This window comes from Hordeum vulgare, chromosome 6H (genome assembly GCF_904849725.1).
Source record: "Hordeum vulgare subsp. vulgare chromosome 6H, MorexV3_pseudomolecules_assembly, whole genome shotgun sequence".
Classification (NCBI taxonomy): domain Eukaryota; kingdom Viridiplantae; phylum Streptophyta; class Magnoliopsida; order Poales; family Poaceae; genus Hordeum; species Hordeum vulgare.
In genome coordinates, this window is record NC_058523.1 from 15,324,152 (window position 1) to 15,350,141 (window position 25,990).

Here is a 25,990-nt window from a genome sequence, read left to right on the forward strand (position 1 = left end):
TAGGGGAAGCCACAAAGCTCTTAGACAACATCATGACGAACTACTCTCAGTGGCACACTGAAAGGTCACCTACTAGTAAGAAGGTACACGCTATAGAAGAAATTAACTCGTTGAGTGCTAAGATGGACGAGTTAATGAATTTGGTTGCTAGTAGAAGTGCTCCTTTGGATCCTAATGATATGCCCTTGTCTTCTTTGATTGAGAGTATCAACGCTAGCTTGGACGTTAATTTTGTTGGTAGGAATAACTTTGGCAACAAAAATGCTTTTAGAGGAAACTATGTTCCTAGGCCTTTTCCTAGTAATCCTCTAATAATTTTGGCAACTCCTACAACAATACTCATGGAAATTACAATAGATTACCCTCTGATCTAGAGAGTAATATCAAAGAGTTCATCAACTCTCAAAAGATTTTCAATGCGTCCATAGAGGAAAAGCTACTCAAAATTGACGATTTGGCTAAGAGCGTTGATAGAATGTCTAGTGATGTTCATGCTTTGAAAATTAGATGTGCTCCTCCCAAAATCAACATGGATGCAACTTTGAAAGCTATGCGTGTTTCCATGATTGAGAGCCAAGAAAGAACCGCCCAAATTCGTGCTAGACATGAATGGCTTAAAAAGGCGTGTTCTCGTGATGAGAATCACGAAGATCTTAAAGTGCTTGGTGTGACACCCATTGAATCCTTGTTTTCTTGTGTCAAACCTAATGATTATGGGGCTGGATATGAATCCACTTTGGTTGAAAAGTGCCCCAATGATTCGGAGTCCATCTATCTTAATGCTAAAATCATTGAAAGTGGAGTAAAAGATATTAAAACTTTGAGTAGTTATGAAATTACTACTATGGATTTCAAGGAATTCAATTATGATAGTTGCTCCTTGATTGAATGCATTTCTTTGATGCAATCCATGTTAAACTCTTCACACGCTTATAGCCAAAACAAGGCCTTTACCGATCATATCGTCGAAGCTATGGTAAAATCTCTTGAAGAGAAACTTGAATTGGAAGTCTCTATCCCTAGAAATCTTCATGATGAGTGGGAACCTACCATCAAAATCAAAATCAAAAACTATGAATGCAATGCTTTGTGTGATTTGGGTGCTAGTGTTTCTACGATTTCAAAGTCTTTATGTGATGTTCTAGGTTTTAATGAGATTGAAGAGTGTTCTCTCATAGAAGTATCAGTACATTTTTTAAAAATCCCAAACATTTATTGAAAATCCAGACCATTTGTTTGAAAGAAAAGTAGAAATACAATTTGGAGAACATTCTTTTAAAACCCAGTACATTTTTGAAAATCGAGAATAATTTTTGAAAATCCCAAATACTCTTTGAAAATCAAGAACGTTTTTTGGAAATTCAGAACATTTTATGAAAATTCAGAACACTTTTTTGAAAAAAGGTAGAAATATAATTCGAAGAACATTTTTTGAAAATTGAGAACGTTTTCGTAATAAACAAATATATTTTTCGAATTTTAAGAACAGTTTTTAAAAATCCAGAACATTTTTTGAAATTCTAGGACATTTCTTTTACATCCAGAAAATTTTTGTACAAATAAATAATATTTTTTGAATTTATAGAACAATTTTGGAAAATCCTGAACATTTTTAGAAAATTAAGAACATTTTATGAAAATAGAGAACAATTGTTTGGAAGAGAGCCACAACATTTTCCCAATTTGAAGAACACTTTTTGAAAACACAATACATTTTTTTGAAAGTCCTAAACATTTTTTCAAAATCGTGAACATTTTTTTGGAGAAAAGCTGAAACATTTTCCGAAATGAAGATCTTTTATGGAAAATCCAGAACAGTATTCTAAAACACAGAGACATTTTTCGATTTTGAAAAACTTTTTTGAAAACACCCAGAACAATACAAATCCCAGAACATTTTTTGAAAATCTAGAACATTTGTTTGAAAAAAATCAGAATGATTTTCGGAATTTGAAGAACATTGTTTGACAACCCAGTACATTTTTTCAAAATCCAAATTATTTTTATAAAGTACAAAAATATTTGTCAAATTTGAAGAACATATTTTGAAAATCCGAACATGTTTTAAAAATCCAGTACATTATTCCAAAAAAAAGAAACATTTTTCGAAAATTCCTAACATTTTTTTGAAAAAAGCAAAAACATTTTCTGAATTTGAAGAACAATTTTTGAAAACCCAGTACATTTTTTGAAAATTCAGAATGTTTTTCGAAAACACAAAAACATTTTTCGAATTTGAAGAACAAATTTTGAAAATCCCGAACATTTTTTGGAAGTCCAGAATATTTTTGAAACAGAAACAGTAAAGAATAAAGGAAAAAAGGAATGAAAAAACGCTTCAGGGAATCTTCTAGAAAGTTCCTAAAATGGAAAAAAAAACATCCAAAAAAGTCTAGAAGGTTCCCAAAACCGACATCCCCGCAACTATTAATGGGACGGCCCAGATCATCCCTCACTCGCGTTTCTCTGTGCGAAGCCACGGCAATTTGCCGCAACGCGCGGCAAATAGAGTTTTTCGGACATTTACTCTTAGTGCTGCTGCGAAAACGGGCCAGCACCATATATGGGTCTGAACATACAGGCTTAGGCCAAATGTAAATTAGATTAGACAAAAACCATTTAACCATGTTTTGTTACACTAGTTTATTAGAGACCTACGTACGTTTACAATTGACTAAAAAAACTTCATTTACAATCATAGAAGTTAGGCCCGCAAGGTTGATCACCAATAATTTCTCGGTGCCTAGTATCACGCGGAACCTGTGCGGTAAAATGGGTCTATACTTGTGCGACAGAAATCATATGAATTGACAGGAGTGCGACGTATTTGACATAAATAGCTCGTGTGCGCCGCCTTACATGGTAATAATAGCCCCAATACGACTAGGTGGTTAAAACACGGGTCCGGTCGTCAACGGGACTGCGGTTAAGGTAAAAACACGGGTCAAACTAATCAGTGCGTCTGGTGGTGGGTCCCACTTGGCAGTGCATCCATTTCCCGTCTAATTGAACGCGTGCTTCTGGCTGCTGCTCTCTTCTTTGTTCTAGTTGGCAGCGGCGGTGGCGGCAGAGCTTTCGTTCACGGTTGCGGCTGCGCATTCGGTGTCTATTCGGCATCATTCCCCTCCGTCTTAAGTTAGATCTGACCAAGTGAGCCTCTGTTTGCCACTGTCTTCCACGAGTCCATATTGTGGAGGTGGTTGAGACTAGGGAGCGGCAGCAGGGCGGCGGGACGGCGTGGGGCTGAACAAGATGGAGCTACGAGAGACAACGTTGACCAGGTAATCACCCTGTCCAACCTCTTCAACCCTGTGACGTGTGCCTCGTGTGCTTTCGTTGCCTCACAGTGCCCTTCATTGATAAACAGGGGCAATTTTTCTCTGACCTTAGAATTCAGTGTTGAATTCTTACCATCTAAAGCAAAGGTAGTTGATGGTAGCGTGCGAGACATAAAGAGAGATACAATTGTGAAATGGGAGGTTGAATTTGAAGAGATTGATCCATAGGAAATACATCGCATGGAAAAGTGGGCCGTGAGGAATGTTGTGGAGAAAATTGGGGAAAGCATTTTTGGGGTCCACAACAAGAGGTATCATTGTTACGGTTTGATAATTGGAAGGATGAGTATGTGAGAATTAAGAATGGTGAGGAGATGGTTGATGAAATCGATCGACAAGACGACTGGGCAAGCAAACAGAATGGATTTCATCCAGAGCTCGTTGATCTGAAATCAGATTCTAAGGTTGGATATGTACCCTCAAAGTTGGCTTCACAGATGGTAGATGATGATTGGGCTTCACAAAGACAGATAGCGTCCATGTGTATGGGTGAAGTGACCGTAATGCAGGGGGTTGATCAAGATGCAGAAGAGGGCTATGATGGTGCTGGAAGGGTTGTTTGTGTTGATTGGGGTAGTACAATTAGAAGACACTACTAATTTGGTCATTGCACCAATGGTTGATACTGAGTAAGCCGCATATAGGAGGTCCCCCATGGGTACACCCTCGAGACAATCACGAAGTATGCGGGAGGGCTCCAGGTGTCACAAGTGCGTTCGAGCATCGTCATGTGTCATGCATGACACATTAATCGTAGGAACACATCTTTTTTTTTTGCCGGACTTTTGCGTTTCTTTTAGATTTTTCTGTTGTGGATGGGTTTTGAGAATTTGCTTGAGTTTTATAGGTTTTTCATAATTTCTTTTATTTGTGCAATTCTTCAGTATGTTTGATTTTGGGTATGATTTCTACGTGAAGCACGAAACATAATTTTGCTCGCCATAAAACATAGTTTCGCTTCCTATAAAAAGGGAAGCACATGTCAACTTTCACGTGAAGCACATATATGCTTCTCCAAAAAAGTGAAGCATAGTTGTGCTTTTACGCGAAGCACAAACTACGCCGGCGTTTTCTCTTTGTTTTTTAGCTTTCGTGTGAAGTACAGACTCTGCTTCTCTGTTTCCCGAAAGAAATGACTTGTGCTTTTATGCTTGACCCAAAAATGATGCAAAAGTTACTTTCTTGGGAGCACAAGTTATGACTAGTTGGAGGCATACATTTAGCAAGCAAAAAAGTTCGTCTAAACGAACCAACACAAAATTTAATTTCAACAACCTCAACGCGAGAAACACAACTATAAAACTGGCTCTTGATTTGGATGCACGTTTTAAAAGATAGAACGTTTTAAAAAAATAAATCTATAAAGAAAATAACGTAAAGAAACCAAAACGTGCTCAAAAAGCCTGACTCATTATTGTCACCACATGCAGTGCACTACTTGTCACCACAGTAGAAGGTGGTAGTGATCTTTGCAAGAGTACCCCTTATAGCATGGTTAATAGTAAACTCTATGCCGGCATGTATTGTAAATCCATTATGTATAGTTCCTCGTCCAATAAGGTTGTATATAAGGTTGGATATTAACCTAGTACTTTTGGTTTTCTAATTCTCTTCCCTTTCATTTTTTAATTATTTTTTGCTAGGAGTAAGCCAGCTAGGCTCTTCTATGACAACCAACACTCACCACTTTTTCATGTCTATCTTCTTCACATAGTCCAAAGTATCATGCAGATGGATATAAACTCATTATTGTACTTGTTTTCAGAGGATGGCTAATGGTATAGCCAGCTGCTGACTATAAAACATTGTCACATCATGTAAACTGAGAATTTATAATCAGATATACAATATGTCTGCCACAAGGTTGACTATTGAATTACTATTTTTTCACACTTTCTTCATTTTAATATTTATTGTATGTGCCTAGGGCACGTGCAGAGGCTAGCTCTTTAATCCATCCATGTCCCTTTCCTCCATATATGCAAAAATGCCACGTAAGAAGGCTATATGCCTGCTATTGTATTTTGTCTTAATTAGTGATTTCGGAGAAGAGAAGCAATGAGAAGCATAGAGGTTCGGAAAATGTTTTGGAGTACTATTATTACAAAGTACATAGCCAACCGTCACGAGGACAGAAAAAAAAATGCCCCGCTCGTCTCTCGTAGGCGACCTGGGGCGACTAGGTTACCCCCACTTGCCTCCCCTCACCGTTGTCATCGGTGGTCCCCAAACATCCTAGGCGGTAGCCGGGCCTCCCTCACCTCCTCCTATCCCCCCCCCCCTTGTGTCCTTCAAGACACATTCTTCCTGTTCTTCATCACGCACCGACACCACTTGTTCTAGGCGACTTGACAGGCCATGTACAACCATGGCTCAATGTTCTCCTACCCTCGTGCGCGTCTATTGGTGATCGGTGTGGAAATCTTTGCCTCGTGATTGGAGTAGGACCCCGGCATTGCACGGACTTTACGAACCTCAGATCTGACGAGGGGGGATCCAAGACCCTGGATGTATGCCTATTTGTCCAATCTTGTGTGAGCTCCTTGGGCCGCATGGATCTGAGGAGTGTAAGTTCAAGGCATAGATGGTTGCCGTCAGCTGGTGCTTAGTGGTGGTGATCCAGATTAATTCAGGCAGGTAGGGATGACTGGACTACAGCAACCTCCCGTAGGCTCCTAGATAGCAATGGTCACCTATAGATCTTTGGGGGTGTTCATTTCTCAAATTATAGTGGTTTCCCATGGCGGTTTGATGCAAATTATGGACGAAGTACGCAGAGGGATGGTTGAGCAGCAGTGGCTGGCGTATTGCATGGAGCTCTTGGGATTGCGGAAAAGTGATGGCGACAACTCTTGACAGAGTTCAATGTGATGCTACTCTAGCACCCGGTCTCGAGCTTCGGGGTGAAAGGCTAGGTCTGAGCCAACCTAGTTATACCTAGTAATGATGATATTTTTGTTACATCATTACCTTGTTGAATGCATTACTCAGATATTCTCGGATTACTTGTTCAGGGTGAAAACCTAGATTCTCGCTTTGGTGGTTTAATCCAGTGATGGTGCTTCTTGATTGTCCCTTCCTTTCGAAAGGCATTCCTGTAGAAGAACCTTGTCATCCGTGTGGTATCATGAGATGGTCGTGCCTACATGATCACTGTTTTATTTTCCCGACCGCGTATCTTATCGTTTTGCTTTTTCTTCTTTTTTCTCGCCTACGTCATTGGCCTTATATTACTTTGTTAGTTGTTGGCGTTTTTTTTCGTGTGCATGTTGGTGTTTCCTGTGTTAGTTCTAACTAGAGATGTCGGGTTATGTATCACTTTGATCTTCTATTTGAGCCAATAAAATTCATTGTTTAATATTTATCTTGTTTACAAAGTACATGAGCTTTGGACCTAGGGATGAACAAAGAAAAAAAGTTTGATGGGGTCATATTGTGACAGAGGGTTCATTATCTATTAATGGATAGTAACTAATACTCCCTTCATAAAGAAATATAAGAACTTTAGCTCACTAAAATAGTTATCTAAACGCTTTTATATATATATATATGTACTCCCACATTTAATATACCTCACCTACGAGTGTATTATACCCCCTCTCTATTTTTTATATACCTCATTAATTACTATAAGATACCTCAGTACAAATAGTGTAAAAAATATCAGTTTTTTCAATATATCATTTTCACGTACAAAAAAGCAGTATTCATGTAAATACTATAAAATATTGGTATTCAAATGAGATTGTTCACATAAATCACTTCGGGGTATCTACTATTCAATAATGAAGTATATTACAAATGATAAAGAGGTATAGTCGGTTCATCTATGTGGTATATTAAATGCGAGAGTACGCACGCCCAGGAGTATGGAGCTATATATAGGGATATAGGAAAATGTCTATATATTCTTGGGAGTACGTACTCCTGCTCCTCATGTACCACATAGATAAGTCTTTTATACCTTATTAATATTTTTAATATACTGTATTAATAATTACTAGATACTTTAAAGTGACTTTCATGAAAAAGTTCATGTGAGTTTACATATTTTTAAAGGTTTATGTATATACTGCTTTGTTTATATGTGAAAAAGGTATATTATAAAAAGTACGTCGCAGCTGATATTTTTTCAACAAAACTCATATTGTGGTATCTTAGAATATTTAATGAAGTATATTGAAATTGATAAAGAGGTATAACCAATGTATATATAAAGTATATTAAGAATGAAAGTACATAAAGTTAGTCCGATATATATAGAAGGAGTGCTAAACTAACGAAAGATTTGTGGCAATGTTGAATAGGAAGAAAAGAGAGGAGAAAACCAGCTCCTTCCAGGTCCCAATGGACCTATACTGTGGTCAAATAAGCGCTAGGTAGCTCAATCATGTTACAACTTGCAAACTCAAGAGACCGTCCTTTGGAAGGAAGTAATCGAGCAGTCGCGCGCACTGAACAGAAGAGGGCTATCTCGATCCGGGAAGACGACGACGCACGTACCGTGACCCTGACGTTGCCACCGGCCGGCCACTCGGGGTGATATTTCCATATGCGGCAATGCTCACGTACACGTGAGTGCAATTCGCGTGAGGCGTGACCACTTGCCAACCAACAAAATATGTGAACGATCGTACGTGCGCTAGGTCCGACTGCATATTAGCTAGCTAGCTTGGTTGCTTCATGTTGATCTCATAAGGTTTTTGTTGTCACCGCATGCAGTAGACTAGCAAAGATTCAGTCACCTATATATATAGCTAGCTAGCCAGCGACCGTCGTTGCAACTTGCAGAGAGTAAAACTTCCAAGCGCACCCGATTCATCGATATCTACTCCAGAACATTAAGGCGAGTTTGACATGGGTACGATTGAGCATGCATCTTCATAAGTCGCATTGAACGAGAAATCGACCCAAGACAACGACGACGACAACGGAGCCTGCGGGACGACGACGTGCCGTGCGGCGTGGACCATGCACGCACGCACGCCGCGGCAACCATGCTCGCTGGCGGTATTTCCATATGTGGCATGCGCACGAACACGAGTGCAATCGTACGTACGTGACTGTCCTGTGCGTGTGACCACTGACCAACACCGCCAGCCAACATCAGCACATGGATAAACGTGTCGTGCTGATCTGCCAACGATGATCGATGCATCGTGTGCTGTGGGTGGGTGCCGGGGTGGTGACACGGCATGTAGCTACCGCTGCTAGTGCGTGGTACACTCGGACCTGTACAAGATAGCAAGCTAAGAGCATCTATAATCGGATTCTCCAAATCCTTCTAAGAGCATCTATAATGGGACCTGTACAAGACGAACGACGCGCCGCAAACTGATTTTTAACGTGCTGCGGGCTGGCGGCTGTTGCAGATGCTCTAAGCACGCGACTCGCGTCACGACCTTCTAAGCCATACACAGGCATAGCCTCGACTAATCATCGGGACGTACGTACGCGCCGCGTTGATCTTTCTACATGCATGGTGTGGCTAGAGTACACGTAGCAGTAACGTAGAGACATACGCACGGCGTATTACTTTGACGATGAAGCAAATGAACGCACATCGGTACGTGGTCCTGTGCCAATCGTAAAGGTGGATGAATTCCGAGCATGTCGACCTAGCTTAGCTTGCGCAAATCCAAGAACAAGAGAAGACTGTACTCAGAGGATGCTTGGATCGAAGGAACTTATTTTAGTCTGACTAAAAATAGTCTCTTTAAAAGCTAAAGTTTCAAGCATCCCAGATTAAAGAGGGGCTAAAACTAGTCTTGAGACTAATTTTTTTAGTTAGGGGTACCCTTACTAAAATGTGGATTAGTCCTCTCTCTTCTCATTTAACTCCTCTTCTTTAACACATGTGAGTTCTGGGTTGGAGGGTTTGGAGGATAATAAATGCTCATTAACTTGATTTTAGTCTATTTAGTATTTGGATTCAAACATAGGTGAGGCTAGCAAGTTTTAGTCCCATTACTTTTAGTCATGGGACTAAAACGTATACAAACACTCTCTCACTACTTAGACCATCTACAGCCGGATATTTCGAACCGCTTCAAACTCTTGGACAGGCCGTCTCATCATTGGCCGATCAAATATTCAGATGGATGCCTTAAACGAGTCCTAAGTGTCTCGACTGACCGGTATTTTTCATATTCAATCAAAATATGAGACGGACATGGGGCACCCACACGTGTACGCAGCTTCGGTCTGACGTCGTGGACCCAAGCGAAAATGTTCGGAAATCTGAAGGTCTGAAGGACGCCTCCTCCGTTGGGAGGGGAACGCCATGTGGCACTGGTCCGGCTCGCCGTGCGAGGTCAAATCCGGCTATTTATCCGGTCGGCGTCCACAACCTTATCACATCCAGCTCCTCCCTATTCGCGTTGTCAGTCCAAGCCCATCCATCTCCTCTCTCCTGCTCCGGCGCTCATCCAACACTCTCCGGCGGCGTCGGTATCAGATCGGACGGGAGATTTAGGCATGTATCGCTCTCGAGGAGCAGCAGTCCACTCCGATGGAGGAGGAGCAGAAGAACGAGGAGGCGGGGCCGCAGAAACTACACAGTCATAGTTGTGTAATAAATTTTATTTGTATATTTAGAAGGTTTTTATTAAATGTTGTGTAGTTAATTGACTACACAGCCATAGTGTGGCTTCGCCACTGGGTTTAAGGGCCCAGATTTGCCATCACGGCCCTAAATGCCTTTAATTCGTTAAGAGCAACTACAGCCGGACCCTCATATCCGTCTCAAACGCTTGGACAGACCGTGTTAACATGACCCCTAACAAAAACGCGTCCCAACTTGTCCCCTCATATCTATCTCAAACGTCTTGAATGACCGACATCCCTCATATCCGTCTTAAATATAAGGATGATATCAGGGCTCGCAGACGCACACGGCATGCCTGGTCAGTCTGTCATGTAGGACGCGACCCCATCCCAAACCATATTTTCTTTTTTTTAATACTTTTTTATTGTCTCTCTTATTTTCATCAATCACGTGAAAGTGATCGGACATATGAAAAAAAATAAAAAATGCACTGCAGAGACAAAAAAGTAAAGGCTCAAAATAAGCACGTCCGGTCCGGTCCGGACGTGTGTGCGTGCGTACATGGATCATATTTGCTAAATCTAGATTCTTAAGTTCTTCAAGTGGGAGCACTGCACAGATCATGCTTGTGCTAGTCCTCCTCTCTCACATGGGGCAACACAATGTATCTGACGTACGTACGAACAAGTTCCACTTAAGGATTACTACTACTACCACTAGTGGTAAGAGAGACCGTGACGGTTGGATCGAGCACGGCCCACAATGTCGGGGAGCAGCGGCAGTTGCCGGTTTGCATGTGCTGCGCAAACATGTGGCCAGAATGTGTGGTCTAGTTTGTGGCAGCATATGTGCTTTTATAGGCGCCACACAAAACAAATTAAGCAAGGGGCACCCAACTCCAACTCAGATAAATAAAATTAACCAAGGGCACGCATCTCGCTGCCTAGGGGCATGGCGCCGTTGCCTCCCGTGCTTGCTCGATCCACTAGTTGTTTCTGGCTTTTTGATAGCATCTTCATATATGATGTAGAGATTGTATACATCATCAAGGAACAAAAACGGTGCTCCAACTTAGATGTAAACAATTACGCTCGAAGGATTATATGCAATGTATAATAGGACGCCAAGTGATTGCGTCATAGCTACAAATATTGATAATTTTATGAGACCATTCCTACACAGATGAAAAGGCAACGGTAATGTTATCTCACGAACATCAACTCGGAGGGGATGGCAGGTAGAGGCATCCAGTTAAATAAAGGGAATATAGCTAGCCTTTGGCTAGATGACCTGGGTGATAATTTTATCTTAAAAGACAAATATTCTAATTTGTTTGATATTTGTGTGGTTCATAACTATACTGTGGACAAAATAAATAGTATGAACCCTCTCTCTTCTTTTAGAAGAAGGCTATCTAATGAACTGCTATAGAAATGGGATGAAATTAAAGGATATGTGTTGAAGAGTATAAATAAGGGAGGGGAGGATGAGATTTTCTGGAAGCTTGATAACTCCAAAGAGTACACAACTAAATCTATGTATCGATGGTTGGAAAGAAACCTTACCGAGTCTTGTTATAAATGGATTTGGGGAGCAAAAATTACTTTAAAATTGCAAATCTTTATGTGGCAATTTTGCCAAGACTCTATTGTAACAAGGGACAACCTAAAAAAGACAATGGCAGGGGGATCCCCGATGTTTATTTTGTGAACAACCTGAATCTGCCTAGCATTTGATGTTCTCTGTGTCCTGTAGCCAGGGTGGTTTCGAGGACTGTGGGAGCTATGTTAGGGACTAATTGTGGTCCAAACTCTATATGGCAATTCTATGCGTGGATTCATGCTTTCCTACCTGGTTTTAGTGAAACATACACTGTTCGTTTGATGGCAATCTGCTGGGCAATTTGGTTGGCTCGGAATCGTGACACCTTTGAGAAAAAGCGGATCAATACCCCGTTTGAAATTGTATTTACGGCCTGTGCGTTTCTTAAATACTGGGCAGGTCTGGAGAAACCTGGGACGATAGAGGCGACCAAGAAAGGTGCAGAGATGCTGAAGGAAAATGCATCGCAGATGCTACTGCTGTGTGGACCGCCAATGCCAGAAGCAAATGACCACACCAATGAAGGAGAAGAGTGGGAGAAGTGGTGATATGGCCGGTTGCTGATCCTGATGAAACTTGCAGTAGGGGTAGAGTTGCTGTTGAAGTGCTTTTGGTGGCCAAATTCTGTTAGACTTGTGATCCATAGTGATCTTGCGTTGTTTGATTTTGGGTTGTGTTGTACTGTAAGGGGTGTTATGCGGTACTTTGTGATCTTAGGGTAGTTTGTTAAGTGCGGTTTTGGATGATATTCCAAGTTTTCGCCCCATAGTCTGTGTTCCTCATGACAGGCGCAGACAATGGGTTTCCTGGTATTGTCCCGAACTCGCTTCTTTCCTTTCCCTAGATTTTCTATTTCTGGTTCGAAAAGGACGTTGTATCTCCGTTATGTCTATAATGGAAAGGGGAGAAGCCCGGTTCGAAGAAAAAAACTGGGAGGGGATGGCAAATGGGCGCCTTTTCCTAATGATGTTGGTTGCTTCGCAAGATCAAATGGTGGAGCTACAAAGGAAAAGTACATTTTTTTGAGGAAACTGCTAAGTGGTTTTGAAGAAGATGTCATCTCATCCCAACTAAAACTGCCAGTGAAATCATTTGAAATGCCATACCCTCCTTGCAAACGTTCGTGAGTTAAGAGGATACAAAATCAAATCGGCTCAGGAAACTGGGGCACACGTAGGGCTTCTCTAACTGGTCCCTAAGATTTAAAGGAGTAAACGGCCAAGTATCGTTTAGTGGTGTACTTTTGCTACTCTAAAAAATGGTCGTTTGTAGTCAATCACCTAAACTTAACCGAGTAAAAAAAAATCTACCAAATCTTTCCAATTTTAGTTTACGTAGTACATTGAACTTCATATTTGCACGCATAGTAAATCCAAACTTGATAATTAAGGTAAGCACAGTTCAAGAATATTATAAATTCGTAGTTTACAAATGAAAGTATTCATATTCGAACACACATAAGTGTTCAAATGAAGTAATATAAAGATTATGATACAAAGTCCTATGGAGATGCTACTCATGCTCAACATGGTCATCTTGGAGCTCGTTATAAACTTCTCAGTTCTCGATTATGCGATATGCGACAAGGAATCGATGTATCCTATTGGAATTGTGGTCTAGGTCAACATGATCCTCGTTGCGGATTTACTCAAAGTTCTCAGGCATGTCTCTCTCATCGTTAATATGATCATGTTATGCAAGATGATGCAACATGCCATGACTTGCCATAGGACCTTGGGGTTCCAATATTCGACATGATCACAGATCACAGAAAGCGCTTATGAAGCACACCGAAAGCTCTCCCCACATCCTTCCTTATCGACTCTTGACGCATTGCAAAGTAAGATCTCTTGTTACCTTTAGGGTGCATGATTTTCTCGGAAAATGTGACCTATGGAGCATAGATGTCATCTGCAAGGTAGTATCCCATCATGTACTCATGTCCATTGACAACATAGTTGCAGGGAGGAGCATCTCTGACAACAAGCCGATAAAACAATGGTGATCTTTACAACACATCTAAGTCATTATGAGAGTCTGGCAATCCAAAGAATGAATGCCACTCCCCTAGATCTTCTGATGTAACAACCTAAAAATGACCGTTGTATTGCTGAAGTGGCCTTTATACTGACCTTTCCAACTTGTAGGACAATTCATCCATCTCCGGTGCTTGCGGCCAATGGATCCTAGCATTGCAGGTCATCCTCGTTCTTCAATCAATGCCAATAGCCACTTGGTGTGTTTCTTGTTGGGTGCCCTCAAGTACTACGAACCAAACATATCAATCACGGCTTTTGTATACCATCGAACAACCTCCATTTTGTATCTTCTATAATGTCGACATAGTCATCAACGACATCTACCGAACACCCATAGGTCAGAGCACTCGAACATCCATGATATACTTCATGAAAGGGCTCACACTTATCTCTCGGTATGCACTCCTCCTAAGCTTGAACCAAGCATCATGCTTCATCACAGCTTTTTGCAATGGTGAAAAGAGAATTGTGTCCATCCGAAATAGCCGGCCAAAAAACTTCTCGTGATAGGTTGGATTGGGGTCACAATAATCCTTCATAACCTTGGCAAAACCGTCCTCTCTATCACGTATGATTGAGGTGTATGCGGCCGAATTGCTATCCTCTGTCTTGCCGAAAGTAAGCAATTTAAGGAGATTGTACACAAGCAAAGATGGCACCAGAAGAAACAAGGCATTGGCTATTTCAATGCCAATGAAGTTCAATGGGAAGAAGCTCAATACCCCAAGAAGAAGTTTGTTCCCCCAAGGGAGAAGTATGATCCTACTCTCCCCAAGGGAACAAATGCTCAAGATGACCTTGACCGCAAAAAAGTTTCATTGAAGATCTTTTCAATGAACATTTTGAAGTCATCGTCATGTTCTTTAACCTCTAATGCGTGATAATGGATATAACCCTCAAGCATACACCTTGGGATCATGTATCCTTTGCATACATCCACCTTTGTCGGCCCTAGAGTTTAAATTCGAAGCACAAAATTAAGTACACAACAATATTGATGGTAATTATTTTAAATTGGAATTAGGATTAAATGAAGAGCAGCGTTAGGACAATTGATAATAAACAACGGGCGACATATAGCACATCATAGTAGGAACTAGGTGGCTCGCACTCCCTTCATTCCAATGAATAATATGTGCACACATCCAAAATTTAACCAACCAAATATGAACTATATGTGATAAAATAATAATGTCATTGAATTCGCATTGAAAAGAAGCTACCGGTGGCGTAATTTTAATTTTTTTTAAAAATATTAATATAATTTATTATCAAATCTTGGTTTTTGGAAAAACGTGTTTTTCATTGGAACGGAGGGAGTAGTATAAGAAGACCCAAAGGGACGTGTTGTTTCTAAGCCCGAGCTCAAATGAGCTTAGGTGAACAGTACCTCCGAAAAAAAATTCAATAATTCTTTTTTTTTTTTTGGGTGCAAACATTGATAAAATTTCTCAGTAGTGCTCACAAAATATCATCACGCGGTAATTATTTGTGGAAGTCGTTGCAAGAAAAAATGATGCTCCAAAATTGTTATTTTCGATAACATTTTGGAGTACTGATTTTAATTTTCAGGACTTCTACCAATATCATTTTTTATGAAATTTTACAAGAACTGAGAACTTTTGTATTTACCTTAAAAAATCATAATGTATGTCTTAAATGTTTTTAATTTATTTTGTATTTTACTGTTTATCCCGAGCTCATGCAGAACATGACTTTTGGACCCAAAGCTAAAACCGGGGAAATAATATGGATGGTACACAAACTAGCAAAGTCAACCACAGTGTTAGTGCCGCAGGGGATCCAGCCACAGTGGAGTTGCATGCCTCTGCATGAAAGGCGCACGTGAGACCACGTAGACCCTCCCATGCCCACGAGCATGCATAAAACGCAAACGGCAGCAACTTGCTCTCCCTGGCCGGCCGTATGCATCACTCCATCGATGTGTACACCTATGTAGCCAGGTATCCATACATCTCTTCTGTACTACTGTACGTACCACGCACGTACACGTACGTGTACACGATGGCGATACTTGGGCAAATGGTATTCGTACGTATTTAGCTCGATCCAATCAACCAATGAGGCAACGATGGCATGTAGTATCACTATCAGGGCATGAATCATGACCTTACAACAGGGTGAGTATTTGACTCTATTTCTACTTGGAAATGATTCAGGTTGACTTTTGCCCACCATAGATCATTCTGAAAATTGTGTGGCCCAAGCAAGAGATTATTCAAAATGGGTCCAACTGAAGTGTAAATTCAATTTGGTTGTCATTTCTTGTTGGTAGCTTACAAAGCCTGACGTTTGGTGAAACATTCAACTTGCACTTCTTAATTATCAGCCCACCTACACCCTTTTAAAGAAGTTTATGGTGTACTTCATTAAACTGAAATTTTACTTTTTCAGAAATCAGATGAGACTAAAAGAAAGGTAGCGACTTTTGTATAAGTCTCATGACAAAAAAATCCTGTATTATATGTTTTGCTGTTGGATCTTCATCGCAGGGCTGTTGTATTTCTTCTTCCTCCAGTCTCCTTCCTCCATTTGAATCGTCCACAACCACCGACCGATCTTCCTGCCTCTGGGGTCTGCGGTTAGCAACGCCGATGTGCCCGCCTTCTCCTCATCGCCACCCACCATCATTGTGCCGCCATCCCAGGCCATCCCTCTAAGCCTTTCCGCCAATTAGATTTGTCCGGCTAGCCCATGGACCCCCACGCGCACCAGTCAACTTTTCCTTGCTTCCTCTCACGACATCGCAACTCGGTGTGACTCTTAGTAATTTTCCAGCAAGGTCCTTGCTCGGCCTCGCTAGAGTCGACACACCTAGCTAGCTGATGCTCGTCATGTTGCCCCCGTCTTCAGCCACGGGTTGCGTGTGTATTTTCTCTTAAGTCAACTTGCATGCATTCAAAATTCAAGCAGTTTATGAATAATTCATGCTTCAAAAATATCATCAAAATTAGCAAAACTGTTACTTTTTTCTTGAGAATCAACAAAACCGTTATGAACATGGAGGGGTCGTCCTAGCAGCCGGTAAAAAGCAAATGTCTGGTTATTAAGAGCATCTATAGCCGAGCGGTTGCCCCGGTCACTGATCGATCACAAAACATTGATCCAGACAGGCACGTCAAATGGAATCGCCGGGAAACCCAATAATCCGATGGGCATCTCCACCCATGAGGGTGTGAATGCTACATGACGCTTCTTTGGCTTGCCCTCCGAGGCAAAACTATGGCTATTTAAGTCGGACGTTGCCGGAGTGTAGGTTCCAGATTGAAGAGGAGATCCAGGAGAGGCGCCAAATCCGCATCGCAGTCGGCCGACCTTAGGGTTCGCCGGAGCTGAAGGAGAAGGAGGAGCCGAATCAGCAACCGGTTTCAATGGAGGTGGCAGATCCGCAGGAGGACGAGTCGAAGCTGTCGGAGCACGAGTTGACGTCGGCTGTGAGCTTCGGCATGGAGGAGGAGCAAGGCATTCTGGAGTCCATCACGGATGAGGGCTATATGGAGGCCAACCGGCAGTTCATCCGACTAGAACCGACGTCCGACGGCAACCGACGTGCTTTTTGTCGAACTTGAGGCAGAGGTGGAGCGCAAGGCGGAGCAGCCGGAGGAGCCGCAGTAGCCTGAGTTGCGGTGTCGCCCATGTACGTGGAGCCGGGCACGAAGATAGTGAACATCTCCGACAAGGATTAGTCTTATATAGGTTGATCCATGTAAAATTAGCTCATTTACATTTTTTATATGAATTTAAGAATTCATATATGAATAGATGCACGGGAGTAACTTTAAGAAATGACCGGTTATTGCCTGCGGACGCTTTCAGTCACATTCATGTGGGTTCGAGGGCCCGAAATTGCTGTCCGCGGCTGCTCTAAGTGGGCCGGCTCTTATCCACACTATTCCTATATCGAAGGATCAACCAGTCGCCCAACCCTGACCCGGAGGCAAAATTAGCTTGCAGTCCCGGTCTGAGTTGGCTCCACAAGCGAGAGTACAGATGCATCATCAGCATCATCATCATGCCGTTTTTTCCTCTTTGTTTTTACGATGAGAACCCATCCTCACACTAGCTCTAAGCAAACATGTACTCCCTCCGTTTCTAAATATAAGTTTTTTAAGAGATTTCACTACTGGTCTACGTACGGAGCAAAATGAATGAACCTACATTCTAAAGTATGTTTATATACATTCATATGTAGTTCACTAGTGAAATCTCTAGAAAGACTTATATTTAGGAACGGAGGGAGTAATAGTTAATTATTTTTCCGTCAACATGCATGGATGATGGTGCGCGACACGTTATGTTTTTGGCACTGATCTGCTTAATCAAATATATTCCCTGCATTTCTAAATATAAGACTTTTTAAATGTTACACTAATGGACTACATACGGATATATATATATATATATATATATATATATATATATACATATTTTAGAGTGTATATTCACTCATTTTATTCGGTATAAAGTATTCTAGTGAAATATCTAAAAAGACTTATATTTAGGAACGGAGGGAGTATGATATTTTTGTGTGTGTTCACGCTGATTGGATGGTCAAGCACGTGCACGATGGACGGTACGGTCTGCCAAATGTGCACCATACATGCATACTATATCCACGTAGTACATACATAAAGATTGTAAGAGAGAGAGAGAGGGAGGAGATGAGAAGATGCTTTAAATGGCAGTTTGGTTAGTGGTGTGGTACAACAAGAGGTGCAAAGGGTTGGCACGTACCAAGTGGCAAATCTAGTCCACACGTCCACTGTCCACCCACCTGTCCAAAGAGTGACCACAGACATGCACCCCAGCTGCACGATCGAACTGTTCCCATCGATCTCAGCCCACTAGTGGAGTACGTAGCATCTGTCTATCCTGATGGAATCCCTATCCATCTAGAATAATAAGTAACACGGTACTTCTTTTTTGCGAAACACGGTAGATTTTCATACGATGAATCTGAATATTTGTGTATACAAATCTTATACTTACGTGCCGTACGTTTATGCACACTCCCTTCGTCACAAGTTTTGCATACTCTTTTCTGGAAAGGACCAAGATCCATTATATCTTTTTTTACAGAAATTGCAAGGCACCTTAGACATAATAAAAGTAACAATAAGATTCTGAGACGTCTGAACGACCAATGCTACCGTTTTCCTACTGTAGAAGGCTTCCCCTTATCAATGATAGTCGAGAAGTCTTCATGCATGTGCTCGTAAGGACCAATGCCCTGAAGCCATAGTCGTCATCGTTAAACCCTTGAATAGATCTGAGACACACGATATCAAATAATCTTGCCACGCCGCAGGAATCTACGCCGAAGGTTCGTTGTCTATATCCAGACGAACGAACTCAAGAAGGATTGAAGCTTGGAAGATAAACTCGAAGAAAAAGGAGAAGCCATCCACCTGACCGCCACACCTGTGAGGACTAAAAAAACCATAACATATTCTAATAACCGTAGCAGAGGCATCAGGATAACCTTCCCACCACCGGTCGCTGGTTCGCCGGCGGAGGGGAGCTGAATTGATGGGCTCACCGGTGAAGCTTGATGGGGAGAGTTTGCCTTTAGCCAAGATACATGAGGAAAACGCTACGCAAGACATTTAAGTTTTACATACTTACAAAATAATATTCTGTTAAAGGAAGGTCTTACGAGCACACATAGAGGAAATCATAGGGGTAGGTTGAAATTATAGGGGTTGGCGGAGGGGTTACGTGCAGATTAGGGGGGGGGGGGGGTGGTATTGTACGCAAGTCAAACTCATATAGGAATGTATGCAAATCTAAAGTTTTCGTGAAGCCCCCCTCCCCCCTTTGGACACCCTTCCCTCCAATTACAAGTTGCCACATCATCATGTAAGTTTTATTCTGTAAAATTAGTTGGCAGTTATAGCAAAACTCGAATATGTGCAACAAGGATTGATACACCACGTTGTGGCTAGCCAACCAGCTTATATATATGATTCGAGGTGGGAGTATGAACCGACATCTTGACCTTGGGAGGCATACCACTTCTACATGATATATTCTTGACAATGGTCCTAAACAAAATAGTTTTCGTTCGTGACCATTGCTCTCAACTTTATCTTGGTTTTATCGACATATGAGTATATATGGTCGCTATCACTTCAGCATGCATTATACTGTTTATTACAGTGTTACATATTATTTTCTTTGTTTTCAATCATGACCGGCATCAAGCTCTACTTTATCCTTGTTTTACCGACAGATAAGTCATGAGTGTGATTGTTATGGTGGTGTGGGAAAACATATACTCCCTCTGTCCCAAAATTCTTGTCTCAGAAGTCACTAAACAAATCTAAGGCAAGAATTTCAGGACAGAAGGAGTATATAGATATAATTCTACGAATAGGTCATAACATAGACACAATTGAGGAGAGGCAAAGTGACTCAACCAAAAAGGGCAAAGGGGAGAGAACTCGAATAAACTAGCCAATTATCGTCTAACTCACTAACCAAAACCCATAGTGTGATAGACTGATAGTCAACGGGACTTGACATTTTAGCTTGAAAGTGCAACCAACCAATATTGCCCGAAAACCTTTCGGTCTTTCCTCATAATCACAGTAACAACAGACATCAGCAATCCTACTCCACTTAGAGCATCTTCAACAGTCTGTATGTTCAATCGTTGGTATAAATGTCCACGTCAGCAACCAACAGCACATCATACAAGCTCTTTAATGGAGTGTATGTTAACCGTATGTAAAATAATTAAGCGAGTCCACTAAATGTTGAAGAAATGATCATGCTTACCTCGAAGCTTGTGTCTGAACCGCTGCTTCAAGTTCATACGAGTTCATTCTCTCTCTTCTTTTATTATGTGACATGTCATCAAAATCGTCTATGTGACAATTTTACGACGATGATCATTAACTATTAGAGATGCCCTTAGTAGTAAAACGGAAGGATAAGGTCGACATCATGAGAAAGATAATGCAACACGAAGTAAAACACCGGTATTAATTAATGAGATGTGAAGTGATCATCAACACAACCGCCCGGGATAGCCAACTGATCGGCCGGATTAGGTTTGGGTCTTGCATTTGCGGGGCTAGCCACGACATGACCACAACCCCAACCACAAGATCCGTTGTCTCCCTCATGTGGCACCCCATGAGACCACCTATCTCGCAAAGGGAAAGTGTGTGTGTCTGTGTCCCTGCCGTTTCACTCTCTAGGCTAGGCTAGGATGGTGTTTAAGACAGTTAAGCTTGGCCCCAACCCCTAAAATGAAGGAGAGACGCCAAGCCTAAACCAAGAGAAGACCAAAGCCAGCGACACCCCTCTCTCATCACCAGTTCACCAGTTCGTCATCACCACATGCACAAGTGCACGAGCTAGAGCGGACGTACGTGCAGCGCGCTAGCTACTAGTAGCTCGGCTCGCGGCCCCGGTTGATCCATGTCCATGAGGAGCGTTCCATGACCACCCCCTCCTCCCCGTGTTCTTCCTCCTCCTCCCCCACCTCCGGGCAACATCGCCGGTGCCAAGTCCAGGAATCGGCGGCGGTGGACAACGAGGGCGACAACGGCCAGGTCGTCCACGGCATTCCGTTTCCGGAGGCTATAGAAGACGTCGAGGGAGCCGAGCTGTCGCCCCCGCGGTGCGAATGGGAGTTCCGGCTGGCGGCCACCGTGCCGTCCCCGTCGCTGGCCGGCGCGTCCGAAGCCATCGGCAGCGTCGACTTCGACCCCGCCGGCCGCCTCCTCGCCACGGGCGGCATCGCGCGCAAGGTCCGGATATACGGCGTCGCCGGCCTGCCGTCGTCGCCTAGCCCGGCCGCGTGCATCTGCGTGCCGGCCAAGCTCAGCAGCGTGCGGTGGCGCCCCGAGGAGGGGGGCGGGCGCGCGGTGGGCTGCGGCGACTACGACGGCGTCGTGACGGAGTACGACGTGGAGCGCGGCGTCGCGGCGTGGGAGCGCGACGAGCACGCCGGGCGGAGGGTGTGGGCGCTCGACTACGCGCCCCGCGGCGCGCCCACGTCCATGGCGGCGTCCGGCTCCGACGACCGGACGGCGCACGTCTGGGACCCGCGCGCGCCCTCGGGGTCGTGGGCCACGGCGCGGGCAGGCGGCGCCGTCCTCTGCGTGGAGTTCGACCCGTCCGGCGGGCCGCAGCTGGCGGTGGGGTCGGCGGACCGGCGCGCGGCCGTGTACGACGTGCGCGCGCTGGGGCACGGCGCGGTGGCGTGCATGGACGGGCACGCGCGGGCCGTGACGTACGTGCGGTGGGCGCCGGCGCGGCGGGTGGTGACGTCGGGCGCCGACGGGACGCACCGGCTGTGGGAGTGGCCGGCGGCGCCGGCGCCGGAGCTGTCGGGCCCGGCGCGGGAGGTGCGGTCGTACAGCGGCCACGTGAGCGGGCGGAGCTTCGTGGGGATGGGGCTGTGGCGCGGCGCGGGGCTGGTGGCCAGCGGGTCCGAGTCCAACCACGTCTTCGTCTACGACCTCAGGTGGGGCAAGCCTGTGTGGGTGCACCCCTTCGACGTCGCCTCCGACAGCTCCTCCGACGCCGGAGGGTTCGTCAGCGCCGTCACCTGGCTGCAGGGCGACGCCGACGGCGGCGGGGCGCTCGTCGCCGGCAGGTCCGACGGCGTGCTCAAGATGTTCACGTGCCAGCCACGCCGGGGAGATACCCACCACCAAGTGGACGACCTATAGCGACCCATTCTGAGCCAGTGTGCGTGTGAGAGATTCATTCTTGCGTTTCAATTATGATTATACTTTATTTTCTTTTGTGACTCGTTCCTGACATTTTTTATGTATGCACTGATTTATTTTTTAAGCAATACAAATAACTAATTTTTCATCGATTACACAATGAAGTGTGTTTTTAGATGAAATCACGTTGAAGTGTGCACGAAAGCAGCTTTTGTGCAACCAGTTGCCCAATCCATATTTCATATTTTCTTTTTATTGTTTATCCAAAAATAAGAAATTAGTCTTCATTAAAAAAATTCACAGATGTTATGGCAATATATCGTGCGCACTTGGGAAAAGCTCACCAACAAACAGGACAATTTGTGACATGCAAAAATAGATATAAGATTCAAATGAATAGTGCTCAGCTGAAACAACATACACATTATCCTCCCTCCGTTCCTAAATATAAGTCTTTTTAGATATTTCACTAGGGACTACATACGGAGCAAAATGAGTGAATCTGTACATTAAAATATGTCTATATGCATCTGTATGTAGTTCCCTAGTGAAACCTCTAAAAAAAGCTTATATTTAAGAACAAAGGAAGTATAAAATTGTGTTCGTTATAGGTCACAATAAGGCTTGTCATGTTATGAGTTTTTGAAAACTGACATAACATATCATAACTTACATCTATGAATTATTCCACATTCTTTTGGAAACTCGGAAAGTGAAATAATAAAAAGCGAAGAGAGTGGATGGCGAAAGAACTTATATATAAGCGAATCTACTAGAGGGACTTTATCAGGTCTCAAGGACCAACTCAACCACTCATATATTTGCATGAAACAGGCTTGCGTAAACTTTGGTCCCATCCTCCTTTTTTGGTCTAAATTCTCCTTTTTCCTGGCACGTGCATCCTAGGATGCGACTATAATTTTCTTTAAATAAATGTGAAGCAACAATAGAGAAATAAATCTACTTCAAAAATGAATACAATGGACAACTACGGAAGAACCACGCCAAAGATTAAGAACAAAATACACCTAAAGTCAGATATTCCTCCCGTGAAGTATGCCCTCACGCTCATGAAGGCCAGGGCATCAATTTCCAAACTCGGTGAGGGGGTCCAACCAATTAAGAACAGAACATCGCTAAAGCTATGTAGGTATAATCACATACGTGCATATATTTATGCATGGACATGTATGTATGTAGCGTCCATCATGCAAGTGTGTGATCGTCCTCCCTTCCTCCTCGCGGTGGAGTCGTGACGGCATGCCAGCTGGCGGTGGTTGGGGGTTCATGCCTGGATCTGGTGGGGCGCAGGCCGTCGGCGGGATGCAACAGCGCTGACCGTCCTGGTCCGCGGGGTCGGCAGGGCGGACGCGTTGTGGTGGGCCGACGGACGTCCTGGCTCGTTGGTGGTTTGCTAGGTCTTGCAGGATGGTGGCATCACAGTCATGCCGGAGGCCGTGAAGGCTGGTGGTGGCGTGGACGACGCGATGGTGGTTGCAAGTTGGTGATCTTCACCTCATGGATGCTGTTGTGGCTCGATTGGCATGCTCTTGGTTTTCGGTGGTCATGGTCTGTCATTGTCGGTGGTCTTCTCCAGCGTTGGTTGAGCCCCTTCCCTCGGGGCTTGCTGAGGTGGAGGGTGAATGGCTCTGGGAGAAATCCTTGCTTTGATGGGGATTGGTTACCGGCGATGATGGTATTGGCGCCTTTTCCTTCGGAGTCATCGACGAATGGTTCCTTCCTCTCTACTAGGCTATGGTTGATCATACTTTGGGTTGTCGCGGTAGCTGTTGGTGTGGCTTGGCACTTCCTCAGGTTTTGGCGGGGAGTGTTGAGCGGCTTGTGGGCGAGAGCTTTATTGATCGACGGGGGTCGATGCCGGTGACGCCGGTGCTTGAGGGCATCGTGTTCCCTTCTTGAAGGCGTATCTGAAGAGCTCGTTCACATCTCTTCGGGTAGTGGATAGGCGGTGGAGTTTGAGTTGGGCGATTGTGGCTTGGTCATGGTTTTCACTTGATTGTCCCTTAATCAACCAAGAATTTGTGTGGTTTTTGGCCTAGTTTTCCTTATAAACCAGGTCAACTCTATTCTTCTTTATGAAATTCCAGGAGCACCCTGCCCTCTTGACGAGGTTCCATCAAAAAATATGTTGTGTATTTAGTAAGAGTTTCAAGTATATGCATGATTCGAACAACCCCCTCCCCCTCCCTTACCATGACCGTTCCACTTATCCATAGGTAAAAGTAGGATACAATTGGGCTACACGGTCACGATTGGAAGCAATATCAGCAAGAGGTGGTTTTATCTGTCCTTAGCACCAATTATCCGAGGTTCGGAGCATCGGTTCATTGGCAATTGAAAATATACACGGATCTAGGGTCACCCTCGAGAAGAAGGAGCAAAGTTCATACTCATTATGTACTTAGCTGATCGATCAAAGTGAAATTCGTGAATGTGGTGTAGTCTCCCCGAGCTTCATGTGAATAGGTATTTGCGACCAGACCATAAGAGCGACTCCAACTGCACCCCCAAAAGCCACCACAAGGCGCCTTTATTTTCGCCGGTGCAAAAAAAAAATCCTCCGCTCGCGCCCCTAGGACACCGAATTCGGCCGCTTTGGGCCTTTTTTCGGCCTGGTGATCCCCGGCCGAATCCAGCATGCACGGGGGCACTTGGGGCTCCCACGGAAGGAAAAGTGGCCAGTAGACCACCACTGTCATGCGATAATTGACTTTTCCCGCCTAGATTCGTCCCACGCATGGCAGAACACCACTTCCCCTTCGGACGCCATGCCGATACCGACAACATCCCCTGCCCACAGCCGCTTCCCCGCCGGTAGAAACACCATTCCGACGCGGGAGAGAAAGGATTTCGCCAGAACAACCTCCATTCCCGCTACTGGACGAGCTTTCCAGGGCTCCGACCACACAGGCAAGCATACCGGCGGCTACCCGCCCACTACGCTCGCTAGGTGTTCCACAATTTGCCTGTTCGTTCATGGACTCCGACGACGAGGAGGCGTTCACGATTCTCATGGAGAAAGGAGCTGAGGTCGACACCGGTGATGAAGAGCACCTCATAATCCTTGCCGCTCTGGGCGGCCTGTTCACGAAGAAAGCAAAGCCTCGACAAGGTGGCCCGGGACCTGGCCACCGCAAGCGCAAGTAGAGGCATTGAATAAAGGGCTATTGCTTGCTCTACGCCGACTACATCGTCGACGCTCCACTACACGACAAGAGACTATTTCGGCATCGTTATCGAATGGGCCGGAAGCTCTTCCTTAAGATTGTAAATGCCATCCGAGAGTTTGACAACTATTTCATTTACAAAAATGATTGCACCGACACAGTTGGATTCTCCTCATTTCAGGAGTGCACGACAACTATGAGGATGGTTGCATCTCCCTGTGATATACAAGAAGACTATGGATGCATGGCGGAGTCCACCATCATTGAGTGTGTGTACAAGGTCTGCAGGGCAGTGGTGGAAGTGTTTGGACCATAAGACTTGCGGTCACCAAATGTTGAATACACTTCTCGGATCCTAGCACAGAACGAAGTAAGAAGATTTCCTGGGATGACTGGAAGCATTGACTGCATGCATTGGGCATGGAAGAACTGTTCATTTGCTTGACAGGGGATTTACAAAGGCGCAAAAGGAGCTTGTAGTGTGGTACTTGAGGCGGTGTCTACATAGGACCTCCGGACTTGGCACTCCTTTGGTATGCCAGGAATTCACAATGACATCAACGTCCTG

General features: G+C 44.0%; 1 protein-coding gene across 1 annotated transcript; it reads left to right on the forward strand.

Moving 5' to 3' along the window:
- Positions 1-20,519: 20,519 nt before the first annotated feature.
- On the forward strand, positions 20,520-22,389 carry LOC123403417 (WD repeat-containing protein RUP2-like). Its single transcript, XM_045097353.1, has one exon. The coding sequence runs from the start codon at positions 20,996-20,998 to the stop codon at positions 22,232-22,234; it is 1,239 nt and encodes a 412-aa protein (XP_044953288.1). The 5' UTR covers positions 20,520-20,995; the 3' UTR covers positions 22,235-22,389.
- The last annotated feature ends 3,601 nt before the right edge of the window (positions 22,390-25,990 follow it).

Excerpts from the sequence above, each read along its gene's own strand:
- LOC123403417 (XM_045097353.1), top strand. The coding sequence starts at position 20,996 with ATGACCACCCCCTCCTCCCCGTGTTCTTCCTCCTCCTCCCCCACCTCC.